Source organism: Solenopsis invicta, chromosome 14 (genome assembly GCF_016802725.1).
Source record: "Solenopsis invicta isolate M01_SB chromosome 14, UNIL_Sinv_3.0, whole genome shotgun sequence".
In the NCBI taxonomy this organism is placed as follows: Eukaryota; Metazoa; Arthropoda; class Insecta; order Hymenoptera; family Formicidae; genus Solenopsis; species Solenopsis invicta.
In genome coordinates, this window is record NC_052677.1 from 113184 (window position 1) to 140456 (window position 27273).

Genomic DNA, 27273 nt, shown 5'->3' on the forward strand with positions numbered 1-27273 from the left:
GATGGAAGTAAAATCCCATGGAGCTATGGAGGTTTTATGGACTTCTAATGGACGTCCATTTGACTTCCACCATGAAGATAGATGTCCCATGGAGCTATGGAAGGGCGATGGACATCCACTGGAGGTCAATTTCTATGTGGGAATTGTACACGAATTTGAAGGTTTTTTTAATAAAGGATGCACATCATGGTATATTGACATTTTGTGTTTTAAGAATTACTATTTCATTAACCGGACATTATCTCTTGTAGTAAAAATTTTAAAAAATATGAAATAATGTAAGGAAAAAGGAAAAAGAATTGTGAGAGTGTAAAACAGAAAAAAAGTAGAAAGTAGAAAGGATTTAAAGAAGGCTGGCAAACGTAAAGATTTTTAAATGAAAGACAAAAGAATTTAAGAATGCAATTGAACGCAAGTTTGAGGAGTTTTTTAATAATGGTTGAATATCATATCGTGTTATGAAGTTTTGTGTTGTAAAAATGAAAATTTCTTTAATCAAACATTATCTCTTTTAGTAAAGATTTTAAATTATGTGCAATGAGGGTAGAGAAACGGAGAGACATGAAATAATATAAGAAAAAAAGAGGAAGAATTGTGAGTGTAAAATAAGTAAAAAATAAAAAACAGAAAGTAATTAAAGGAGGTGGAGAAGGTAAAGTTTTAAATAAAATACGCAAGAAATTAGGAATGTAATTTTACATGAATTTAAAGGTTTTTTAAATAAAGGATGTATATCATGATATATTGACATTTTGTGTTTCAAGAATTACCATTTTATTAACCGGACATAATCTCTTGTAGTAAAAATTAAAAAAAATGTGAAATAATGTAAGGAAGAAGGAAAAAGAATTGTGAGAGTGTAATATGGGAAAAAAGTAGAAAGTAGAAAGGATTTAAAGAAGGCTGGGAAATATAAAGATTTTTAAATAAAGGACAAAAGAAATTAAGAATGCAATTGAACACGAGTTTAAAGATTTTTTTAATGACTACGTATATCTCAAAGAATAAAATTTCAAAGGTGAATTTTTCATTTTTGTGATTATGATATCTCCGTCCATAGAACACAGATAGAAAAAATAAAAACATTTTTATTATAGGACTTTACCCATCGTTTGAGAGTATTTAGAACTTGATCGATTCAGAAGTTATTGAGATATGATAATCTCGTGTGCTTGGAAGTTGACGACTCGTGTATAATATTAGTTTTTAATACAAAAATGCAATCATATCACGTGCTAAGTATAAACGTTATTATATATTAAATAATTATAAACTAAATGATTATGACGTGTTTATATTTTAAGTTTTATGTAGATTTTGGTTATATAAAAAACATAAAAGAGTTGTACATATGGGTATCAATTACAAAAATGTGATATTAACGTATTTTACATATACTTTTATACATATATATAGGGTGACTATTAATGACTGTTACAGCGTTTTACCCTAAGAGAATAACATATCGACAGAACACTGTAATATACTCAGCCCTCGTTAGATGACAGCTGCGTCGAACAGTGCCGAATGATACGTACGTATAAACCCCTGCTAAAAAATTTTTCTCAGATTACTTTTATATAATTTTTCAAAATGTCTGTATAATTTTATACTTTTTTTAGACTTTTTCATAAAAATTGGAATACTTTTCATAAATACTTAGAATGTCTACATCCTTTCTCAAAATTTTTAAATGTGTTAACTATGAAGTATCCTAAAATTTCTATTATTTTTTGTTGTATAATTTCAGATAAAATATTATAAAATTTAAAATAGTTAAAAGTACTTTATAAAAATAACACGTATGAAAAGTTCAAAGAGAAAATGTACACTTTCCAAGTAATTCTGATTATTTCCGAAAAATGTTCCAATTCGTACAAAGATTACGAGAAAAATTCTCATAATTATGGAATTGCTCTGAAAAGTTATGGTATTTTTTTATTTTTTATTGAAAAAAGATTTAAGAAAATGTTAGAAAATCTGAAGAATTTCACATAACTTTACATGCAAATATTTTGAGAAATTATGTGATTTAATTCTTTTGTTATGTCTTTTTTGGAAAAGTCTGTCAAAATATTAGAAAATCTTAAAATTTTTTTATATTTTCTTATGGGTTTGTTTTCTGATCTTATCGTGATATTATGAAACTTTATATTTTATGTTTTAGTGAAAAATGTGAGAAAATTTGAAAAAATTTTTACACAAGTTTACACAATTACTTATAAATTGTTGCCATGACACATTATGAAAACTTTTATAGAAAATTATAATAAAAATTTCTCCAAGGAAAGCTGTAAATATTCCATTATATTTTGCATTTATTACTTACAATTAGATTATTACTTTTATTTATTAATCTGATTAATAAATAAACGTGGTACATAATAACGTAAATTAAAATACTAAATACATTTTATATCTACATAATATAAAAATGATGAAAATCAGATTTTTTTAAATCTTTTTCCAACAAAAAATAAAGAATACTATAACTTTTCAGAGCGATTCCATAATTATGAGAATTTTTCATATTTTTCGCGAAAACATCTCTAATAAAAGTTTTTCTTGTTATCTTTGTACGAATTGAAACATTTTTCGGAAATAATCAGAATTACTTGGAAAGTATACATCTTTTGTTTAAACTTTTTATACATGTGAATTCTGAAATGTTCTGAGATTTCTTATCCTATAATTTTTATAAAATACTTTTAACTATTTTAAATTTTATATTATTTTATCTGAAATTATACAATAAAAAATAATAGAAATCTTAGGATACTTCGTAGTTAACACATTTAAAAATTTTGAAAAAGGATATAGACATTTTAGGTATTTATAAAAACTATTCCAATTCTTATAAAAAAGTTTGAAAAAACTATAAAATTATACAGACATTTTGAAAAATTATATAAAAGTAATCTGAGAAAAATTTTTTAGCAGGGGCCTATACGTACGTATCATTCGGCACTGCTCGGTGCAGCTGTCATCTAACGAGCGCTGAATATATTACAGTGTTTTGTCGGTATGTTATTCTCTTAGGGTAAAACGCTGTAACAGTCATTAATAATCACCCTGTATATACATATATATATATATATATATATATACTCGTATATATAAGATGCCTACAATAAAGATAAACATACGATAATAAGAACGACAGTTTTTTATACTATAACAAAATTTAAAATATACATTACAGTACGTTTCTAAGATATCTTGTATGTAAACATACGCGCACACAAGTACTGCACAAAGAAATGCATATGTAATTTGCAATATACAATTACATATCTTTTCTGGAATGTAATCGTTCATTTTCTTTATCAATTGATTCATTATTCTTTGCAAAAGAGTATTAAAATACAGCTACCAAAAAAGAGAAAGAAACCTTTGAGAAACTAGCATCTTTATCATTAAAAATATTAGAAATATGTTGTATTTCTAGTATAATACTAGGTTTCACAGAAGTGAGAAAAAAGAAACCAGAATATTTTTTACTTTAAAGAACATGTTGTAGAGACGTAGATTGCGAAATAGTGTTCGCTCAATAAAACGCACTTAAGACACGATTATAATTATTAAAATATTTAATATTCGAGATGAGAGAAATCTGAATACAATTTCAAATAAGCGGTTGTAATGACAAAAGACTTCACGGGGTCTACACGCACGGAAAATAAAAGAAAAATGAATTATTTGGGTTTGAAACATCAACGAAGTGAGCCGCTTAGATTTAAATATAAAAATGCTCGTTACGCTAAAATATAAAAAGAAATTATATCGAAATATATTTTCCGACAGAACATTTTTATTTTTACTTTATTTAATCTTAAGAAAATATTTTTTAAAATATTTTTTTATTAAAATATTTTTTAAATAAAAATAAGATAATCTATTCCATTAAATTTAACGTTTTTGAAAATATTCGTTTTTCATTACAAAAATATATTTTTTTAAATGTTAAAACAATATTTCTTTGCATATAGGTTTCCATCAAAATCCATTTAATAGTTTATATCTGAATGGTTCTCCCAATAATCTTATAGCTTTCTTCAATAATCCGTGAAAAAACTGCGATTGAATAATCAAATAATTCTACTAATGTAATAGTCCACTCATGTGACAATCTATTTTTGTACGGCGAAATTGAATTTGATCTGGTTTCAACTTTAATTGCATTAAATGTGATATTTTGTTCAAAAGTATAAATTATTAATTATCAATGTTGATAAAATTAACATAAAAAGAAGCAATTTAAACGTAAATAATTATCAAATTGACGTCTATTAAGCTGACACAGCCACTTCAGCACAATTCGATAAAACATACACAAAAATTTAGTGCTCTTTTGTTGCTAATTTGTTGCTCAATTTCGGAGTTTGTTGCTCCAGCCGATTCGGAGAAAATAGTGGCTGTGCTGAATTAAGAATAAAGCTAGCACAGCCATTTAAAAAAATAAAAAAATAATAAAAAACAATACTGATTCTTTTTCTACTAATTTGTTGCTAATTTGTTGCTCAATTCCCAAAGTTGTTGTTCCAACCCCAACCCCTGAAAAACCGCTCCAACCAGTCGTACATTAGCACAATAAAATAAAATTTATATTTGATAAGGTATTTTGAGTGATTTTGTTTCTACAAATTTGTTGCTCGCAATTTTTAATAAATCCGATTTTATTGCTTCACCCTCGATCCCTGAAAAGCCACCCCGAATAGTCTTACGTAAGCACAATTCCAGAAAATTAATTAATATATAATAAGATATTTCGACTGATTTTGACTCTCCGATTTTGTTGCTCACTATTTTCAACAAATCCGATTTTGTTGCTCCATCCTCGACCCCCGAAAAGCCACCCCTAACAGTTCTACGCAAGCACAATTCTCCAAAATTAATATTTAATGAGATTTTTCGACTGATTTGGTGTGTGTTTTTGATGCTCGCTATTTTCAACAAATCCGATTTTATTGCTTCATCCTCGACCCTCAAAAAGCCACCCGGAACAATCTTACGTAAGCACAATTCTAGAAAATTTATATATATAATAAGGTATTTCGATTGATTTTGACTCTCCGATTTTGTTTCTCGCTATTTTTAATAAATCCGATTTTATTGCTCCACCCTCGATTCCCGAAAAGCCACCCCAAACAGTCTTACGTGAGCACAATTCTAGAAAATTAATATATAATAAGATATTTTGACTGATTTTGACTCTCCGATTTTGTTGCTCGCTATTTTTATAAATCCGATTTTGTTGCTCCACCTTCGACTCCCGACAAGCCACCCCGAACAATTTTACGTAAGCACAAAAAAAAAAATTAAAATTTAATGAGATATTTTGCCTGATTTGGTGTGTGTGATTTTGTTGCTTGCTATTTTCGACAAATCCGATTTTATTGTTCCACCTTCGATCCCCGAAAAGCCACCCCGAACAGTCTTACGTGAGCACATTTCTAGAAAATTAATATATAATAAGATATTTTGATTGATTTTGACTCTCTGATTTTGTTGCTCGCTATTTTCGACAAATTCGATTTTATTGCTCTACTCTCGACCCTTAAATAACTATGCAATATAGTTGTTTTATATCAGCACTATACCTCGAAACTTTGAGTCGATGAGATAATACGCTTCTTTGTGTTATTTTTAAGTGTCGATTTTTAATGTTTTTGCATTTATTTTTTTCGCAACGTTTTAAATTTGTTGTACAGTGTTATTGCAATAAATATTTATTATGGATGTTTTAATTTAAATGCATTGTTAAAATTTAGATATTTTTTCAGAATGTATTTCGTGTAACATTTCTTTTTTAAATTTACTTTTGTCTTCATTGATGTGGTATTATGTAACTCATATGTGCTGAATATGCTGAAAGCGTAGTAAGATTTCAAAGTGGATAGACGACTTTTTAATAATTTTGTAGCTGACATTGTGTGCTGAGCCGGTGCTTAAGTAATAGGGTGTTTACATTGCATGTTTAATTTTTTTAATGTTATGTAATAAATAAGATTTTTGTTTTTAATGTGCAATGTATTTAATCATTTATACATATTTACATGAGAACATGCGGATTTATTTGTTTTGTTTTTTTAATAATTTTTTCTGTTAATTCGAGATCGTTGTATTCAATCCAGCTTTCAGATCGCCTACTAATCGCAGTATAGTATTCAATTGTGCTGTGTTCTGTTTCTCGTGTGTATATTTTAGGATTTATGTAATTTACAATTCCTAGTAATTGTAAATCATTTTCTTCATTTTCTGGATTTTTAATCGCTTTTGGTATGTCTTGTACTTGTATTGAACATGTACTTTTATGTTTAATGTTACAAATATCAAATAATACAATGAGACCTGTAAAAGTTTTGAGATGAGAATGTATGCGTATATGTATGTGTATATGTATATTAAACGACTTGTGACATAAATACATGCAATTTTTGTAAATTTCCAACAATTTGTAGATGTTATCTTAAGTATTCTATGCATTACGTTATTATTCTAGTTTGTGAATTGTTTTCATACTTTGTTCTTATTATTAGGTAACTTTATTTTTTAATATTGTGTTTTAGAAATAATTAATGATAGTCACAATTTTTTAAGAGTATTTATAGAATACCGTTTGATTCAACAAATAAGTTAGATGAGTTTAAAGTCTCAATCCAAAAAATGTTTAAACTGTTTAAAATTATTACACATTTTTATTTATCTATTTTGCAAAGCATTGTTGTTTCAAAACCTGGACAATTTTTTTGACAACACCTTTTTGTGCCAGTTAACATAATGTTATCATTTATAACATTATGAAAATTAGTTTCTGTTATTATGTCTGAATCTATTTGTGCTATGGGTAATATTTTTCTTCGTTTTGGACATCCTATATTGCAAACTGATTCTTCTTTAAAACTTGATGTATTTTTGAAAAGTAAACCAGCCATATATCCAACATTGGTTTAACAATCAATTTGCATACAAGATTCAAATTGTGATTCTTCAGTTAAAAAAATAGGTTTTAATATTTGTGCACGGAGTTTGTATGTGTGTGCCCTGATGCCTTTATCTAAAATATCTATAGCCATTTCAAATAATGGATTTCTTTCTGTTGCACGTATCTACATAATAAAATAAAACTTATATTAATATTGCAAGTAAAATAAAATCAATTTTAATATTGTAAATAATTATTTCATACATTTATGTATGTAAATATATAATAAATTTATTTCTTTATTTATTTAAAATTCATTAATTATGTCTCAACAATATTATAATTGAAAATAAATCATAAATATTATAAGTTATCAAAGATCGCAACACTATCAAAGATTACAATATTATTATTAACATTATTATAAGAAAGCAAACTATTAACGGCTCAACTTTTTGAGTTATAACATTTAATATTTTTATTCTAATTTTACTTTAATTATTATACTGTCATAATTATCTTATAATGATTATTTAAGTTTTATCTCAGAAAATTAATTTTTAAAAATTATCTTGTTTGCAAAATATTTGTAGTCTGACAAAGCTACAAACACATTTTGTAGAAGACAAATGCGCAAATATTTGTTGTGGTATAATTTGTACCGTCTATGTTAACAGCTTGTAACGTCATATTATTACTGTTTTTAATAATAGGTAACTTGCTTTTGCTCCATGCTAGAGCATCTTGTATGCTGTGCTAGTTCTCTCCTAAATATTTTGCTGTTGGTTTTTTTCTCTCTTTATTTTCCCCTCACCAATTTTCTATTTCTTGTAAGGCAAGAATTTCTTCAAAATTTTTATTAAGGAGCATGATAAAGAAACACGCTTTCGTCCTTCTTCTTCATCCCAAGCTATCGAGCATTCTTGTAATGCATGAACAGATATTTTACAAATTGCACAAACATGTGCATTAGTTGGTGTGTCATTATTAATGCAAGCTGGACATTTTGTTTGTGCAGTTTTTGCAGTTTCGATATTTTGCACTTCTTCTTTTTTATTCATGCATGTACTTTCGTCTGAGAATATTCTATTTTCTTTTGTGTCTACAATTTTTAATTTGCCATGCAAAAAGTCTAAATAAATTTTTATAAATTTGTCTACTCTTATAGGCAAATTGTAATTTTTTAATATATTGTTTTTTAATTTATTAAATTCTCCCTCAACTGCTGCGCTGGACGCTGGTACTCGTCCATATGCAAAATCATTATGGCAATCACATGACCACATAGGAAGCATGTTTATATGTTTTAATAAACATTCAGCTAAAGATGGGAAATAATGCGCGTTGTCACAATCACCAACTTCATTTAAACTGTTTTTAACTTTCATGTTGATTTGTGCACTCCATTCCGACCATTCATTACTTAAATCTTCAATTGCGTCGTTTTCGTCAGTATTTAAATATGTTTTTTCCAAATCTTCGTTGGTCTCATGATCTAATGTATCTGTGACAAATTATTAGACAATGAACACATTTAATTTTAAAATCTCTATGGTTTTCATATTTTTATTAAAAAATTTAAAAAAATTTAAGTTTCTATATAAATATAAGTTGCAATTAAACATCTCCGTATGATATATTCAGTGTGTAAGTATATGTGTGTGTTTGTAATTTTGTTTGTACTTATAAATAAACTTTTTTTAAAGTTTTAATTTCTTTTTTTAATTGTGCTTACTCGAAATATAAAGGTAAAAAAAATAATGTTTTCTAATATTGTAATTTAAAATACATATATTTTATATATCAATGTATATATGTTGATACAATTACTGATAGATAATTTATCTCTTCTAAATTAAAGTCTTATAAAAATTATTTGTTTCAATTTTAGATAAATATCAGAAAGAATTACTTTTCATACTATAATCAGCTAGAAGTTTATCCATAAATAACTAATAAAATAACTCAAATTTATGCAGAAAAATGAAATCATTTACTATAAACAGAAATATTGCAAAAGTTTGTTTATAATACTTTGAATATACAAAGTACTCCAATTTTGAAAAAATCTTGTATAATAATTTAAAATATATGTATAACAAAAAGAAAAATTAATATATTATATTTAGAATAACAAAAAGGACTCACCAGTTATAACAGATTTTAATCTATTCTTTTCCTTCTCACAGCGAGTTTCTTCGCCATTTGCCAATTTATCTTCCGTTTCAGACCGTGCAATTGTTAAAATGGCTTTAAATATGATAACAGCTTCGTCAATGTCTCGACACATAATTAATTGACCAATAGCAGCCATATAAAAGATTTTTATCCTCCAAGAAAAATTTTTTAAAAAATTTGCGTACATTTTAATAAAGTGTGCAACGTCTATGCGTATATAGCACTTTGGCATGGTTTTATTTTTGCAAGCATTTGCATAATCTTTTATTATTGTATACGATGTAAAACATCGTATAACAGCGTTTAATAATGCTTTCGAAAAATCTACAACAACTTCACGTAGATACGGAGCACCCATTCTGCACTATTCTAATAATCAAAAGTGGATATTGTTGGTTGTGTGTTTTTCGGATAACATTTGTGTTATTGAAAATTGTTTATCACTATAATGTATAACCGCCTGATATAAAAATGTATGTTGTGATAAAGTATTATTTGATCTCATTAATTTTTTTACTATGCTACCTGTAGCGTCAATATATATTGTACTTATATTTGATGAACAATATTTCCGGTACACTTGCAGCTGGTGATTGGTCCAATAATGGATGAAAAATGGGTCTATGCCAATGTTATGAATGCAATTAGCATAAGCACTGTATTTCATTATACATAAGGCTTTTATAGGATCGGAATGCAAAAGTTGTGAAGTTTTGAATTCATTCTTTGCTACATGCAATATTGATGATTCATACAAGTGCGGAGGTTCCGGATCTCCGGCTTCCATAATTTTATTGGCTTTTTCCGCGCGATATATTTCAATTGGTTTAGTACATAATTCCTTTCCGATTGCTGTTCTTAATGGTTTTCGTAAATAACGCTTACCACATTTACCAGTGCTTTTAAAGATTTTACATTTTAAAAGGACAACTTCTGTATTGAAATCTTCAATATCACACCGTAAACTACTACTACATTTGCAAGTACCTAAGTAAAAAGTTATTTTTATATAATTAACGTTAAAAACAAAAGTTTTGGTGATTTATAACTATTATATATCATACAAAATAAACATAAACTTTTCTAATTTAAATATAACTTATAAATATAACTATATTTAAGAGAAAACTTTATATTTACCATTTAAGTATCCAGATGTACCAACATTTGATAAATAATGATTGCAAAATTGAAATCCACATTTTAACTGTATTGCATTCCAAATTTTTTCTGTTATAAAATTTTCCCAAATTCGTGGACGAAGAGTTTTCCAAATTCGGATTTGCATTTTTTTTTATGCTTACGTTTGTATGATTTATACACAATTAGGTCTTCAAATTCATGTTTCGAAACTTGTATTATAAAATTAATGGATTCTGCATTAATGGATTCTACAGATATTTCCCCAACTGTATTGTCACTTATGTTTAAATTACTATTATCACACAAATTAAAACTATTTGTAGTATCCACTTTTGAAAAACCAATTAGTTTATCACGTATGCTATATCGATTACATGATACTATAGTGTATAACGAAGCAGGCGTTATACGACAACATAATGCATTAGAAATCTCGGACCAAATTATATTATGTTTAGATACTATCTTGTTTATGACATGATCCGATATTATAATGCTACTTTTATATCTTACAACAGTATCAATAATATCATTATGTTGCACATTACACGGACGTCCTCTCTTAGAATACATTTTGAACAGCGACTAATGCTGATCGTAATAAGACTGATCACTTTCGATGAGAACGCAACAGTAGTGAAGACGCGACTGAATAAAAGTTGAACAACAACGTCCAATTGCGTGCCGCAAACAGTAGACGCGAATTTTCCCGAAAATTGGCGTCGTTTAATAAATAAAGAGATGCAGTGATCGACAGAGACGGTTGACAGAGTTTTAAAGAATTTTTTTGAGAGATAAGCGTTGCTCAACAGAAGTAGCGGCGCCGAATGAGCGAGACAGCGCTGTCTCCAAAGAAATAAGACGGCGCCGACTGATGGCGGCGGCTTGAGATGCGCAGTTTTAAATGTTTTTTTTGGAAATGTGTAATGTAATAGTATGTGCGTGTGCGGGCACGCGTGTGTGTGTATGTGTATGTATGGAAAGATGTGGGAAAGTATAAAAAAGACTAAAAAGAGAAAGAAAAAAAAACCGTAATCAGTCAAGATATCTTATTAATTATCAATTTTGGAGAATTGTGCTTGCGTAGAACTGTTCGGGGTGGCTTTTCGGGGGTCGAGGGTGAAGCAATAAAATCGAATTTGTCGAAAATAACGAGCAACAAAATCGGAGAGTCAAAATCAGTCAAAATATCTTATTATATATTAATTTTCTAGAATTGTGCTCACGTAAGACTGTTCGGGCTGGCTTTTTGGGGGTCGAGGGTGGAGCAATAAAATCGGATTTGTCGAAAATAGCAAGCAACAAAATCACGCACACCAAATTAATCGAAATATCTCATTAAATATTAATCTTTTAGAATTGTGCTTACGTAAGATTGTTCGGGGTGGCTTGTCGGAAGTCGAGGGTGGAGCAATAAAATTGGATTTGTCAAAAATAGCTAGCAACAAAATCGGAGAGTCAAAATCAGTCAAAATATTTTATTATATATTAATTTTCTAGAATTGTGCTCACGTAAGACTGTTCAGGGTGGCTTTTCGGGGGTCGAAGGTGGAGCAATAAAATCGGAGTTATTAAAAATAGCGAGCAACAAAATTGGAGAGTCAAAATCACTCGAAATACCTTATTAAATATAAATTTTATTTTATTGTGCTAATGTACGACTGGTTGGGGCGGTTTTTTAGGGGTTGAGGGTGGAGCAACAATTTTGGGAATTGAGGAACAAATTAGCAACAAATTAGTAGAAAAAGAATCTGTATTATTTTTTATTATTTTTTTATTTTTTTAAGTGGCTGTGCTAGCTTTATTCTTAAGTCGGCACAGCCACTATTTTCTTCGAATCGGCTGGAGCAACAAAATCCGGAATTGAACAACAAATTAGCAACAAAAGAGCACTAAATTTTTGTGTATGTTTTGTCGAATTGTGCTAAAGTGGCTGTGTCAGTTTAATAGACGTATCAAATTGCCATGTGTAGCTTATGCACAATTTACATGTAATCTTACAAACTTTTGCAAGTACCTAATATTATATAAAGAAAATTCCAGATAATTCCATTTACAAAAATAGTGATAATTTCTAATAAGATTTTAATAGATCAATATCTTTGAGAGAGAAAAAATTAATTTTACCATTTTTATCTCCTTTCATATCATATACTTTTTATCCCAAATAATTTTTGCTATAATGCGCACTTTTAAAAGTAACAGCTTATTATAAATTACGTTAGTTCTGTATTTATATTGATATACATTAGAGAAGAAGAGGATAATATGGCATTCATTTTTATTTTGTTGAATATTTTTATTTATAATCAATATTTTATATTAAACTCGATTATGTTCAATGTTGTTTAACAGATTTTGCATTCCAAATAATGAAGTATTTATTACTTTTTAGGATAATTACGCAGTGCGTTACATTTATAAAAATGTAACGCACTGCATAATCTGTGGAAGAAAAAAAGTGGTGATAATATGATTAGCCTAAAAATAATTATAAAAAACTAATTTAGTTATAAATAGAACACATGTCACCCAATAATGAAAATAATACGAGTAGCCGTAACGTCTACAGTCATAGTAGTCTCTTTTTCTTTATATATGTATTTGTATACATATAGAGTAAGGTTGTCGATATCGCACCGGCTGGGCTCTTAAATTGCACTACCTTGCGTATAAATTCAACTACAGTACTTGTACACTTTTTGCAGGATTATTTGGTAACTACATAATATTATCATTATCCTCTATTGAACTCAACAGGTTAAGACAATAGAAATTTTGTAATTAATATTTAAAAAAAAATGGTAACTTTGTTGCTATTTTTCAACACATTTCATAGCTAAATTGCAAAAAATAAATAATCAAAATTTCAATAATTTGTAATAATCACAATATTATTAAAATTAGATTAGCAAAGTTCAAATAACTTAGTACTTTTATTTGTAAATTAAATGAATAAAGTTTTACAAAATGTTTTAGTCTTTTAAATCGCACCATGTCTTGGTTTCTTAAATCGCACCATTGCTTTGACCGTGGTTATATACATAAAATCAAATATAATAATCATACAAGCATACATTGTAACAATATTGCCATAATGTAACAATGTCATTACGATATTATTGAAAAATTATCAAAATGATGACATTGACAGAAATTATATTTAGTTTATGGTATTTATCTCCAGCATTAATAAAATTATGCTTATTTAATGCATTTTTGCTCGAGAAGGAAGAATTTAATAAAAAAAGTGTCGTTTTACTCTAGGAAGAGTAATATTAATCTGTGGTGCGATATAGGAGACCCGTTGTTTAAATTGCACTATTTGAAGACTTCTTAAAAATCGTCATTTAAAAATTTATGACAATACATAAAATTCTGAAAAAAAATAAATATGAAAGGAAAAATGTTGTACTTTATTATGACGTAAGATAATTAAAGATATTCTTCATATTTCCTTAGTTATAAACCTTTATGTCAAAAATGGTGCAATTTCGGCAACCTTATCCTATAGAACATATATCATTTTGATAATATAAATTTACATATTAATGAATTTATACATTACTCAACATACCTCCGTGTTTAGTAGAACACGCTATTACAATCCAAGCTACACCCATGGCATAAAGCATTTTTTGTAGAGCAAGATATACAGCAATAATTGAAACGGATATGTATTGCTCGTAGATCAGAAATAAAATAAAAACGTTACATGCGCTGGCAAGACAAAAGGCGCACCAACACAGAATTATAACTTTCTGAAATAAAACAAAATAAAATGTCAAATTATTATAACAGATCTTTATTTACGCATTATTATATTAGGTATTAATAATTAGGTATTAATAAATTTACAAAAGTTAATAAATAATTAGTAGTTTACATATTCCATAATTATTTCATTACCTATTTTTTCAATATCTATTGCTTTCAATATATTAAAAATAATACTTAACCTTTTTCCAGAGCAAATTATTATTTAATTTTATTAAAATATATCCAGTGATTACACCAATAATATATGAATTTATTCTCATCCATGGTGGTATGTATAAGATATCCGCGTGTCGATATAATTCATTAAGTCTACAACAATAAGAAGTTTTAGTAAATAATTTTTCTTAATACACACAATATTTTAATAACCATATGAGAGCGACAATATTATATAATATTAAATATTTCTTAAATATTATTAAAATGTGATTATATTATCGAGAGTGTTCACTTCTGTTAATATTATATGAATACGATGTGAAAAGTAAATAATATTATTTATTTCTCACATCGTATACATTATTTACATTAATATTTTAAATTATTGGTAATATTATAACTTTTAAATAATAATTACAATGTTTATGAATATTTTATGCACAACATTTCGCATTAATTTTTTATCAAAATAATATTTGTATAATATTTTCATAATATTCCACAAATATTTAAACAATGTATCACGAATATTAAGTAAAAACGGATACATAACATTAATACAATATTCCCCTAATATTAAAGTAATAAGGTAACTGAGCCGAATAAGACACAGTACTAAATAAGGCCCACTTTTAAATTTATCATTTAAAAACGCGTTTTATGTTTGAAACATGTGTTTAAGAGATGTATTGTAGGAAGTAGGTAAAGAGGGATTGAAGAATTAATACGGTAGCAACACGTTTATTCAGTGCAACAAAAACTTGTAACAAAGTGGGTAAATCAATCGTTTTCATAAAAATTTATTATAAGTTTAATAAGTATACATTATTTTAGGGTTTATTACAACATATTATAATATTATTCAACTTTCTAACTATAGGAAGAAGACAAATACATATAATATCGAATTTTTGGAATAAGTATATCTTATATAAAGTATTATTAAATATGACCTACTTATGTGTTTACTGGTATGACGTTTATTGTATTGTTTGTTTATTGTCATTTATTTATTATATTATGTATGTGGCTTGCAATAGATGATAACGATATTCAATGACGTTAACTTTTCAGAAATTAAATTAAATTGCACTCGACTGACTAAGAAATTCTTAAAGTTAAAAATTAATTATAGATGAAATTAATGATAATTGTAATGTTTAGAAGCATAATAGATTTTAAAGGATTTTGTTTTTGTAATTAATAATTATCTTAAAAGTGATATGGAAAATGTTTGATTCCTTTGTTGTTTTCAAATTACTTTTAATTCGGGCCTTATTAAAAACATAAGTATTTAATAAGGCCGCATGCCAGAGTTTAAAGAAAATTCTTTTTTTGTTTATTTAAAAATGTTTTATATAAAAAATAAATTTATTTTGGTGATTAATTGAAATAAACATTTTATTTTTATTTAATTTATTTCAATATCTTTATAAATAGAGTTTATAAAAAAAATAAATTAAGTAGGCATTATTAGGTACCTTATTAAAAATATTGAATAATATCTTCGGAATATTATTTTAATATATAGGGGAGACCGGGGCAAATCGTTAGACCTGTTTTCCTTTTGTGTCTCCTGAGTCCTACATTAATTAAAAAAAAAAAAAACATGAGCCGGTTTGAAAGGTTGAACCTTCCCCTTCACAATGCCGATATAAATAGAACATGCAAATGTACTTGCTTTAAAGTACATATAAAAATGTCGACCAATGTCAAGAATTAAGAATAGCCCCAAGCCCGGGGTAATTCGTAACTAGTCCGGGAATATTCCGAAATTTGTATTTTAAATTGAAAGTCTGTAAAAAAGCTGTTGTTAAGACTTTCTTTTATTTAAAAAAGGATGTAGGTATACAAAAAACGAATGCAAACATACACATTCACATGTTCTTTTATGCCATCGGTGTGACAGATTTCCTAACCTCACAAGTGTCAATCTTTAACGTGTAAGATATCTTTAAGCTAGCGTCGAAACGACTCAGGCTGCAGCGTTGCGCGCGTTGCGGCTGCTTCCTTAGGCATTGGCCAAAGGGATCGCGCCACACTTTTGCCGTTGTGCGGCGCTGTGGGCGTGATGCAGCACGATGCATCTCGGGCTTTTTCGGTTTTGGGGGGAGATCACGGCCGTGGTGATCGCACGTCTGACTTAACCTTTTGCTGTGTATCCGCCAAGAGAATAAACGAGATTACGGTTAGCATCGTCTTCTTCCTTGCACAGGCCCTCCCTTCTCATTCGCCTCCTTATTTACCGTTCCTTAATCCTATTTCCTGACACTAACTAATATTCTCCCTAACTATAATTTTTATTCCCCCCTTTACAACATATCAGAAGTGGGATTCACCTCGTGGTGCTGTGCGGAAATTCGTGCCGGTCGCGTTCGCTTTTGTCTCGTGGTCTCGTGCCGTTGTGCTGCTCACAGAGCAGAGAGGATCGACCGCGTGGTAGCTACGCGCCGCCAGTTTTTTTTAAAAAAGAAACCGATTATCTCGTCTCGTGGTGTCGTGCCGTTGTGCTGCTCATAGAGCAGAGAGGTCCGACCGCGTGGTACACCACGCGCCGCCATTTTAAGTTTCATTCAAAGCGTCTCCCACGTGTCACGCCATACAATGGATCGACAACAGTTGGAAGATCTTTCGCATGCGGAGTTGCAAACAGAGGTTAGACGCTACGGGTTAGAGCCACAAGCCACCCGTGAAGCTCTTATCGATCAAATTATGAGCCATTTGGAAAGAAATGGCCCGCTTAACGATTTGCGCCAGGATGCCACCACGGCTCTGCAAGCTGCCGGGTCGTTCGGTTCGACTTCCACTAGCGGTGTTCAGTCAGGCTCATCGAGAGAAGCCTTGCCGCAGATTTGCGCAATGTTCGCGGAACAAATGAAGCAACAACAAGCTTTCATGCAACAATTAATAGCTGCGGTGACCGCGGGGCAGAGCCGTTCACAGCCTGCTCCCTCGTTACCGACGCCACCGACCGTCGTACAAGCTACACTTCCGCCGAGGAATACGATCCTTTCAGCGGTGTCCCCGGGACAGGCGATTAAACTACTAGCGTCACAAGTGCCCGAATTCAGTGGAGCTGAAGATGACGACGTGAACAGTTGGATCCAGAAAGTCGAGCAAGTGTCTCGTATACACGGAGCCTCAGACGACATCACATTGTTAGCCGCCACGGGTAAATTAACCAAAATTGCCCGTCGATGGTTTGATTCCAAAACAGGTGTCGTAAATCAGACCTGGCCTATTTTTAAGCAAGCGGTGATAAGTCGTTTTCAGAGGGAAACTCTTGTACAAGTTACCTTGCATAAAGTTGAGGCTCGTAGATGGAACTATCCAAGAGAGACGTTCCAGGAATATGCTATGGATAAAATAGATATGCTACATAGCTTAAATCTTCCAGATCGAGATGTTATAAATTATCTCGTTAGTGGCATTAACAATATGGCCATTAAGAGCGCAGCAGCGGCGCTACCAGTGGACAACGTAGACGACTTCTTGAAAAGGATGCATAACATCACGGCTTCCTTCTCCGAGCCGTTTAAGAAAGCTTTCGTGCCGCCTCAAAAAATAGAGAAGGACAAAGCGAAGCCAATCAACGGAACCAGTGTGAGGAACAGCCCCGCAGAGAAACCAGTCAAGGATCTCTTCTGTGTGTATTGCAAACGCACAGGGCACGTTCTAGACGACTGTTTCAGGCTGAAGCGCAAGGAGCAAGGACAGAGAATAGCGACTCCTTCAACGCCAGCCACGGTGGCGGCAGCCAAGGAAGATGACCCCTCCGCCTCTCCACCGCAGGTCGTCGGCGCGGTTTCGAACTTGGACAGAACTCTTGAGATAAGTGACACACATCTGAAAGTCGTCGCCATTAACGGTAGACCTTGTAATTTAATTGCGCTATTAGATACAGGCAGTCCCTGTTCTTTTGTACACACAACCGTTTTTGAGAGAATCTTTGATCGATCGTCGTCCTCCCTTGTTAAAGCTAATCGTTCTCTTGTAGCTATTAATGGCTTACCGATTAAAACAATGGGTACAGTTGCGTCGTCAATCCAATTCGAGTCGTTACCTGATTTCACAAGGGAAATCGAATTTCTGGTTTTACAAAATAACGTATTTACTGTAGATCTTGTTATCGGTCGCGATTTTTTGCGTACACATCAAATCACCGTTCTGTATTCTCCAAAAGCAGACACGGAAGAAAATAAATTAGAGTTGCTACAGCATGTTGCGTCCGCGGACGTGGTGGACGAAACGGAGAACTCAATACTTTCTTATATGGCAAGCGTGGAAATTGATTTTGACGGGGAAACAAAAAAGAGTCTTTTGTCCATAATAGACGAGGTCGAAAATACGGAGGTTGCTCCCGTAAAGGACGATTATGCCGTCAGGGTTTCTCTTAAAGACGACTCAACATATGCGTTCGCCCCCAGACGATTTGCATGGGCGGAACGACAACAAATAAGAGAGATTACCGATGATCTCCTTAAACGAGGAATTATTAAACATAGCGTATCCCCATACTGTGCTCGAGTCGTACCTGTTCGCAAACGGAACGGTGCTTTACGTTTGTGCGTAGATTTGCGTCCTCTAAACTCGCGGGTAAATAAACAAAAATATCCTTTCCCGATTATCGAGGATTGTATAGCACGTCTGGGCAACAACACGATATTCACTTTTTTAGACATACAAGACGGTTTTCATAATATTCCAGTGCATCCAGAACATACTAAATATTTTTCATTTGCAACGCCCGATGGGCAATTTGAATTCACACGTCTTCCTTTCGGTTATTGTGAGGCACCAGCCGAATTTCAGAAACGACTGGTTCACATTTTACAGCCTCTGATAAGAGAAGATCGCGTTTTAGTATATATCGATGATATTTTGATACCGTCAGCATCGGTTACAGATAACCTTGCAACATTAAAAGAGGTATTGTTGTTGCTGAAACGTCACGCATTTCAGGTAAATTATAAGAAGTGCCATTTTCTGAAGACAACCATTGAATATCTCGGTTATGTTATTTCGCCAAACGGTATTACGTTGAGTTCGCGACATGTCGAGGCAGTACTAAATTTTCCTCTTCCAAAAAATATTAATGACTTGCAGCGATTTCTCGGGTTAACGGGCTATTTCCGTAAATTTATACAAGATTATGCATCTATAGCTAAGCCCCTCAGGAATCTTTTGCGAAAGGCAATTGATTTTAATTTTGATAGTAGTTGTCTTGAAGCATTCAACGCGCTTAAAAATAAATTAATTTCATATCCAGTACTTAGAGTATATAATCCAAAAGTAGAGACTGAATTACATACGGACGCCAGCGCTCACGCGGTAGCCGGAATTCTCATGCAAAAACAAGAATCAGGTAAATGGGCGCCTATCGCTTATTATAGTCAAGCTACCAACCAGGCGGAGGCTAAATATCATAGCTTCGAGCTGGAGATGCTTGCCATTGTTAAATCAGTTGAGCGATTTCATCTCTATTTGTACGGTCTGGATTTCACGATTGTGACCGACTGTAATGCCCTAGTGTACGCGGTAAATAAAGCTCACTTGAATCCGCGAATCGCGCGCTGGGCACTAAGATTGCAAAATTACAAATTCAAGGTTGTTCATCGCGCGGGGCATCGTATGACCCATGTTGACGCGCTTAGTCGGATTAGTGCCTATGTTGGTGCTATGCCAATTGAAAGAGAGTTGGAATATAAACAATTACTAGATGATCGACTTAAAATTCTAGCGGAGGAGCTTGAGTTTGCTGAAAACGAGAAGTTCGAGCTAATTGACGGCCTTGTCTTCAGAAAGTGCGCCGATAAACCTCGTTTCGTGATCCCTGATTCGATGATAAATAATATTATTAGAATTTATCACGACGAAATGGCACACTGCGGTGTCGAGAAAACTGTACAAGGGATAGGCTCTAATTATTGGTTTCCTTCGTTAAGAAAAAAAGTTCGATCTTACGTAGACAATTGCCTGACTTGCCTCACGGCCAATTCGTCAGTTCACACTCGAGAGGGGGAAATGCAGGAGGTAGACAGCCCGAAGCGACCCTTCCAAATAGTCCATTGTGACCATTTCGGTCCGCTTACAGACACTTCACAAGGGTATAAGTATATATTAGTTTTAGTTGATGCCTATACTAGGTTTACGTGGCTATTTCCAGCCAAGACAACAAGCTCAAAAGAGACCATTAAGCATTTATTAGGAGTGTTCAACGTCTTTGGTTTTCCAAATACCCTCGTTTCGGATCGAGGTACAGCTTTCACTTCACAAGAATTTTTAGATTTCACAAATTCGAAGAAAATCTATCACCGATTGGTAGCTGTTGCGGCGCCATGGAGTAATGGATTGGTAGAAAGAGTCAATAAATTTTTAAAATCTTCTTTGAAAAAACTTACAGAAGAACCTAAGACGTGGAACATTCATTTAGATAAGATACAATACGTAATGAATAATACACATCATGCGTCGTTAAACGCGTCCCCGTCCAAATTATTGTTGGGGTACGACCAGAAGCGTCATGCTGACGCCGATATTGTTGAAAGTTTAAATCAAATTGCGAGAGTCGAACTCTGCTGCAATGAGGAGCGTGAAAATATGCGCACGATTGCAGAAGAGGTATCGAATAAAATTAGAAACTATAATAAGATTTATTATGACAAAAAGCACGCGAAGCCTACTAAATATCAAATAGGAGATTATGTATTAATTCGAGACACGGCGTCAAAGCCAGGCGAGGATAAAAAACTCAAAGCGAATTATAAAGGCCCTTACGTAGTGGCAAAAATCCTAAATAAAAATCGCTATGTCATAAAGGATATTCCAGGCTTTAACATAACGTCTCGCCCGTACGATTCAATACTTTCCCCAGATCGCCTAAAACCGTGGATTAAGCCAGTTAACAGCGAATAGTTAAAAAAAAAAAAAAAAATGCGTGCGGCATAGATTAAGATTTTGTTACCAATTATCCAAAGATTGTAATACTTCCAAAGGTTATAATACTACCAAAGATTATAATACTTTGATTAATTTCAGTAAGTAACAGTAAATGTATTCAAACAATAATGATAAGTAAAACCTCAGGCGGTATTCAGACTGTAAATACGTCCATACAAGAATTTCCAAACTGTATTCATATTGTTATATCATATTGTGTTATATCGAGTCAATAATTGTCAATCATACTATTCGAGACGAATATCCGTCAGTCCGGCCGAAGCTGTAAGATATCTTTAAGCTAGCGTCGAAACGACTCAGGCTGGCTGCAGCGTTGCGCGCGTTGCGGCTGCTTCCTTAGGCATTGGCCAAAGGGATCGCGCCACACTTTTGCCGTTGTGCGGCGCTGTGGGCGTGATGCAGCACGATGGATCTCGGGCTTTTCGGTTGGGTGGTGAGATCGCGGCCGTGGTGATCGCACGTCTCACTTAACCTTTTGCTGTGTATCCGCCAAGAGAATAAACGAGATTACGGTTAGCATCGTCTTCTTCCTTGCACAGGCCCTCCCTTCTCATTCGCCTCCTTATTTACCGTTCCTTAAACCTATTTCCTGACACTAACTAATATTCTCCCTAACTATAATTTTTATTCCCCCCTTTACAAACGCTTTATAACTTTTACTTGCTTAAGAGCGACGATTTTATATTCATATTCATGTTCTATGTACTAAAAGACACAATATTATCAAGTTTGAACTAAATCAATGAAGAACTTTACCTCAATGTTTAACTCTGCGTAGCGCAGTGGTTCGTAACACAGCCGAAGGGTTAGGGTTACCCAACTTAGGTTAGGCGCTGCAATCAGTATTAATCGCCCCGGTGCTCGGTATTATGAATAGCCCCAACATCAACTGTGCGCATTATTGCGTATGATCGACAAAAATAGACATCACACAGCAAAAAGTAAACACGAAATGTTTCAAATACGTTCAACTGGACACGATACATTCAAAGTTTTCAAAAAAACCTTATTATGTTATTTAAATTTCGAAGAAATGCCGACTATCAGAAATTACTTCGGCTGTCGCAAAACACATTTTTCACTACTACGACTTCAATATGATGCCGTTACCAACAAATCTTTGTTAGCAACATCATTACATTAGGACGTATTTACAGTGTTTAAAGTAAATTTTTAATATGTACCCATAAAAAGATATTTCTAATTATCGAATTACCTCGTCTAACGATTTGCCCCGGTCTCCCCTATTATTTTAATTTTTAATAAACTTCATAACTATCGTATAATATTCCAGGAATATTGTGGTTATTAGGAACTTACGCTGGAACATATTCATAAGCATATGAAATATAACCGGTGAGAATAATAGAACTTATCAACAATGCACCCAAGATCGTAACAGCGCCATTAAAGTATCTGAAATTCACAATATATACTTATTTTAATACATATGAGAAATACATAAGTCGTAATATGCTAGAAGAAACCAGGACTTATAAATACTTGTTTGATTAAAATAAAATTTAGGGAAAATATGTTATCCAGAAGTATAAAAACTTATAAAAGAAATACTTTATAATAATTTTTCCTGTTTTTTTTATTATACATACATAAATAAAATGCATTGACAACTTGCCTTTTGAGCCCTGGTTTCTCATACGATATACAATTGGTTACTTACATAGTTGATAAAATTAATACCATCAGATTGATTGTATAACATTGCATATCAACAGATAAATACCAACTCCAATTCATGCACTGTGACAAAAATTTTTAAATAAAAGTTTTCAAACGTATTATTTTAATCATATTACTTTAAGATGATTTCATCAAACGTGTTCGTACCATTGCATTAAAACCAAATAAATTATGTATATACAAAAGATTCCTCCACCAGTACTTTGAGCACGTTTCGTGCGCTCTTTCGTGTATGTAAACTTGCGATATCTTGTCAAACGACTTTGAACTTAAGTACCATAGTCCTAACACCATCATGTATACTGGTGTAAACCTTAATAAAATTTCGATTAGAAAAGAATAAGACATAGTAGTTAATATTTAGGTAAATTTTATGAGTAAAAGTTAGGTTTTTATTATAATTAACGAATCGTCTTTACTTGTACAATATTCTTTGGGTATATATCTTTCACTATAACTATCATTGAAAAAAATCTTTAGAGAATTATTAACTTATTTATTTAAGAAAAATTAAACAGGTATTTCTCCTTATCTTGCTCTATGAATAGAGTAAGATAGGGTAAGATGGGATACACTATAAACATATTATAGATACAAAGTAGAAAGTGTAAGATGCTATAGCAGCTTTTATAACATTGTTTTGTATTTTGTAATAATTAATGTCTTTTGCAATATAATTTAAGATAATATATTCTATCGAAAATCTTAGATCCATGTATACAGTTAAAGAATTAATGCAATTATTTTATCCACTCGTCATTTCTAAACAATGGAATAGTATGGAAAGATGGATCAATAAACGAGCAATTAAAAGGATATAACAAATATATTATAACTTCCTCCATAGCAAAAAACGTCATAGTGATGTCACAATGGGCTCACGAAGTAAATTGTGACGTCATTGTAAGATCATTAGAAGCTAATCGTGATATCACTATTATGTCACTTAATGATGTCAACTTTATGTTACAGTAATGTCGCAATAAGACATTTTTGTAACAGTGCAACTTTTATAACATTCGCAATGCTACTGTGACACTACCATAATATGAAATATAATATTACAACCGTATAAATTGTGTATTACATATACGTGTAATTTAATTAGTACTTAGGACAATTTTTTATTATATGATTTAAGTTTCTGTTTTTAAAGACATATAAATATTATTTTGTCTCAAAAGTCTTAAGTTACAATCAAATTCGTCTTTCAATTTAATAAATTTTTAATTTAAGAACATTGTATGACTTCATTGTAAAAATAATACTAGTTTTATATTAAATACATATATATTTCACATTAATTCTTAATTTAAGATAAAAATTTAGAAAAAAATACATTTTATACATTTTATATTATATAGTGTATATAATGTAAAAGAGAGTAGACTAAATCATGTTCCAAATAGGACATTTTAATTCACATTAATATAGTTAAGCAGATTTTCGTGCTATTTATAATGTAAAGTCCTTATAAGACACCGAATATGTGACAGCATTTTGACAGTTCTCTGTTGTAACATTCATTAGAATAAACACAAAAATTAAGCCAAAGTAAAAAATTTTTCAAAGAAAATAGATTGTAAATTTATTATTTAAAAAATGTAAAAATTTTGAAAGGTAATTGATTTAAGATAATTAAAGAGTGTAGAATTCAAAAATATCAAATGTTTTGTGATTACTTTTGCTGTTTATTGTAAAATTTGTTCCAAAGCTCAAAAAGATTCGTGTACAAATTGAACTTTAGACAGGAATTGCAACCTGATCGTAGCATTGGTGATCAACCGATCAAATCTGATCTGGTCCTAGAAATGTTAGATTAATAAGATATTATGAGTTACCAAACTGGGAATAATTGAATTTTATTTACTTCAATTCTAATAACAATATCATAATATGACGTTTAACTATACATATATATTGTTACAAAATTGTTTTCCTTTTTAATAAAACTTTTATTTTATACTGTCAAATTTCTAGTTTTTATTCAATACTAAAACAAAATACATTATAATCTTTTGAAACTCTGCTTAAAAGTGTTGTTAAAAATGGGAGTGTCCGATTTGGGCCAGAAGGTAGTCCGATTTGGAACCAGTATTTCTAAATCGGACAGGTAAAACAAACCGTTTTTACATTTTCCGTTATAGTTCAACACAGATGAGAGATGCGTCAAAATGGTTTGAAGCGAAAGTAAAGGAAATTAAATTATCTTTCCAATGGTACCTTCAGTTTTACGATCGAGCTTTATTTGTGCCTTATAAAGAGCAAAAACTGCATCTAGGTTGGATTTATCCCATTCTCCCATAATATGTACATTTAACAATTATTTAATATTAATTCACATTAATTAATTATTTGACCTAATGTTTTAAAGTAATATTTATTATTAACATTAATTCATCATTATTTTAGTATTTATTTCATAACAATTATTTTTTAAATAACAATATAAAAAATGTTTATTGAATATTTATTTTACATTAATTGAAATAATTATTTAAAATTAAAGAATAAAAATTTTATATATTTAATTTAATTAATGTATCATATCGGCTTTCTTTTAGATGTATTCTTATTTAAACGAATAACAAAAAAGTTATTCCAGAGGCTATTTCGCATTTGTAAAAATCACTAAAATACTATAATTTTATATACGTTTATATAAATAGTATGCTTCAATTATCCGTGATATACATGTATTAACACAAAGTATTCATAGATAATCATTAGGAATCTGTTCGCAGAAGTCAAGTAACGTTTGGTGCAGCTATGACTTGGACGAGTGACCACTTGGAAAATTTCAAAAAAATTGTAGAAAAAAACTTTTCCAAAGCTACACCAGACAGTTAAAAAAAAAGAGAATTTTTATTATTATTTTATTTGATGTCAAGAAAAAATTGTTCATAATATTAACCCTTTATACCAGCGTTATGCGGTCACTCGCGTCCGAGCAAAATTTCCCGCGTTGCGTACATACACTAGTACAGGTTAGTGTAAAAAATTCACAGTACACGACTGTCTCCTTGGCACACAAAGGTGCTAAAATTGGAAGTAAGTAATTTTTGTATTTCTTATAATATTTTATTTTATCAATATATTTGCATGATATTTGTAGTTTTTAATTTTTTATTAATAAAAGTATTTGGTTATTATAGAAATGTTGCAGCTAGTTTAAAAAAAATATGAAGACGTAATTTTTACTTTTTGATAATAAATTTGTGTTAAAATTTATTAAAGTCACATAACTGGAGCTTAAAAATTCCATAACGTCCGTTAATTTTATCTATTCATAGAAATAAACATTGTTTATGTTGCAAAATTAACATTAAATTATGAATCCAAATCAATGGAACATTTATATATATATATATATATATATATATATATATATATATATATATAAATATATATATACATGGTGTCCCAAATCAATGTATAAAGATTATCACGATGAGGTAGAAAGAATCGAGATAAATGAAAAAGTCTAATACCATTTTGCGATATTTGCAATAATTTTTGAGTAATAAAATATTAAGATCAGCCGAATAAGAGCGCGCGGAGAGACAAGCGGTTGTTCGTCTGAGCCGTAGGACTGCCCACTGCGACCCGATTGTAGGCAACGGTAAGTGGCGCGCGGCGAGGGAAAGGAGAGCTTGGCACCGCACCGCGTCGAACCGGGCGGTCTTACGGCTGAGACGACCAACCGTTTTCCTCTCCGCGCGCTCTTATTCGGCTGACTTTAATATTTTATTACACAAAAATTATTGCAAATATCGCAAATTGTTATTAGACTTTTTGATTAATTCCGATCCCTTCTACCTCTTCGTAGTAATTTTTATACATTGGTCTGGGACACTCTGTATATATATATATATATTATATATTCTTGAACTTTAAGTTCTTTTTGAATCAATTTTCTATTATGATTTTTAAAAAAGATATATATTTTTCAAAAATTACCCTACATTTGCCGTAACTTTGTTCACATATTTGCCAAAATCAAACCTGTCATTAATGTAACATTTTTATATTGTAATGATATTATAGCGACAACACATTTGTAACAAAGTGGACATTCGTATGTTACTATGACATAGCTGTAATATTATTGTGACATAATTATTTGTTATAAAACAACATCTATATAAAATCACAGTGACGTTTTTTGCTATAAGAATTTATAACACGTAAATCAACATAATGAAGAAAACATACCGAAGAAATCTTTTTATTATATGGATAAAAAATTCAGTTAATTTTTCCCTGCATCTTACTGGCTTAGTCAGTATTTTGTTTGTTTTATCTTTCAAATACCAATAAGACATTAAACATCCACTTGAAAAAAAATAACTATCGACTGATGGAAGTCCAATAAATGGGTCAAATATATAAGCACCATAAACCTCCATAAATCTGTACGCCCATAC

General features: G+C 30.9%; 1 protein-coding gene across 1 annotated transcript in view; it reads right to left on the reverse strand.

Moving 5' to 3' along the window:
• LOC113003453 overlaps nt 1-27273 on the reverse strand; it is a 51915-nt gene that overhangs the window by 18017 nt on the left and 6625 nt on the right. The window contains exons 5-9 of the mRNA XM_039457551.1: nt 22994-23202; nt 22827-22906; nt 22466-22561; nt 14206-14335; nt 13824-14007 (exon numbers count right to left, since the gene is read on the reverse strand). Coding sequence (XP_039313485.1) covers nt 13824-14007; nt 14206-14335; nt 22466-22561; nt 22827-22906; nt 22994-23202 — 699 coding nt within the window. The remainder of the gene's footprint in view (nt 1-13823; nt 14008-14205; nt 14336-22465; nt 22562-22826; nt 22907-22993; nt 23203-27273) is intronic.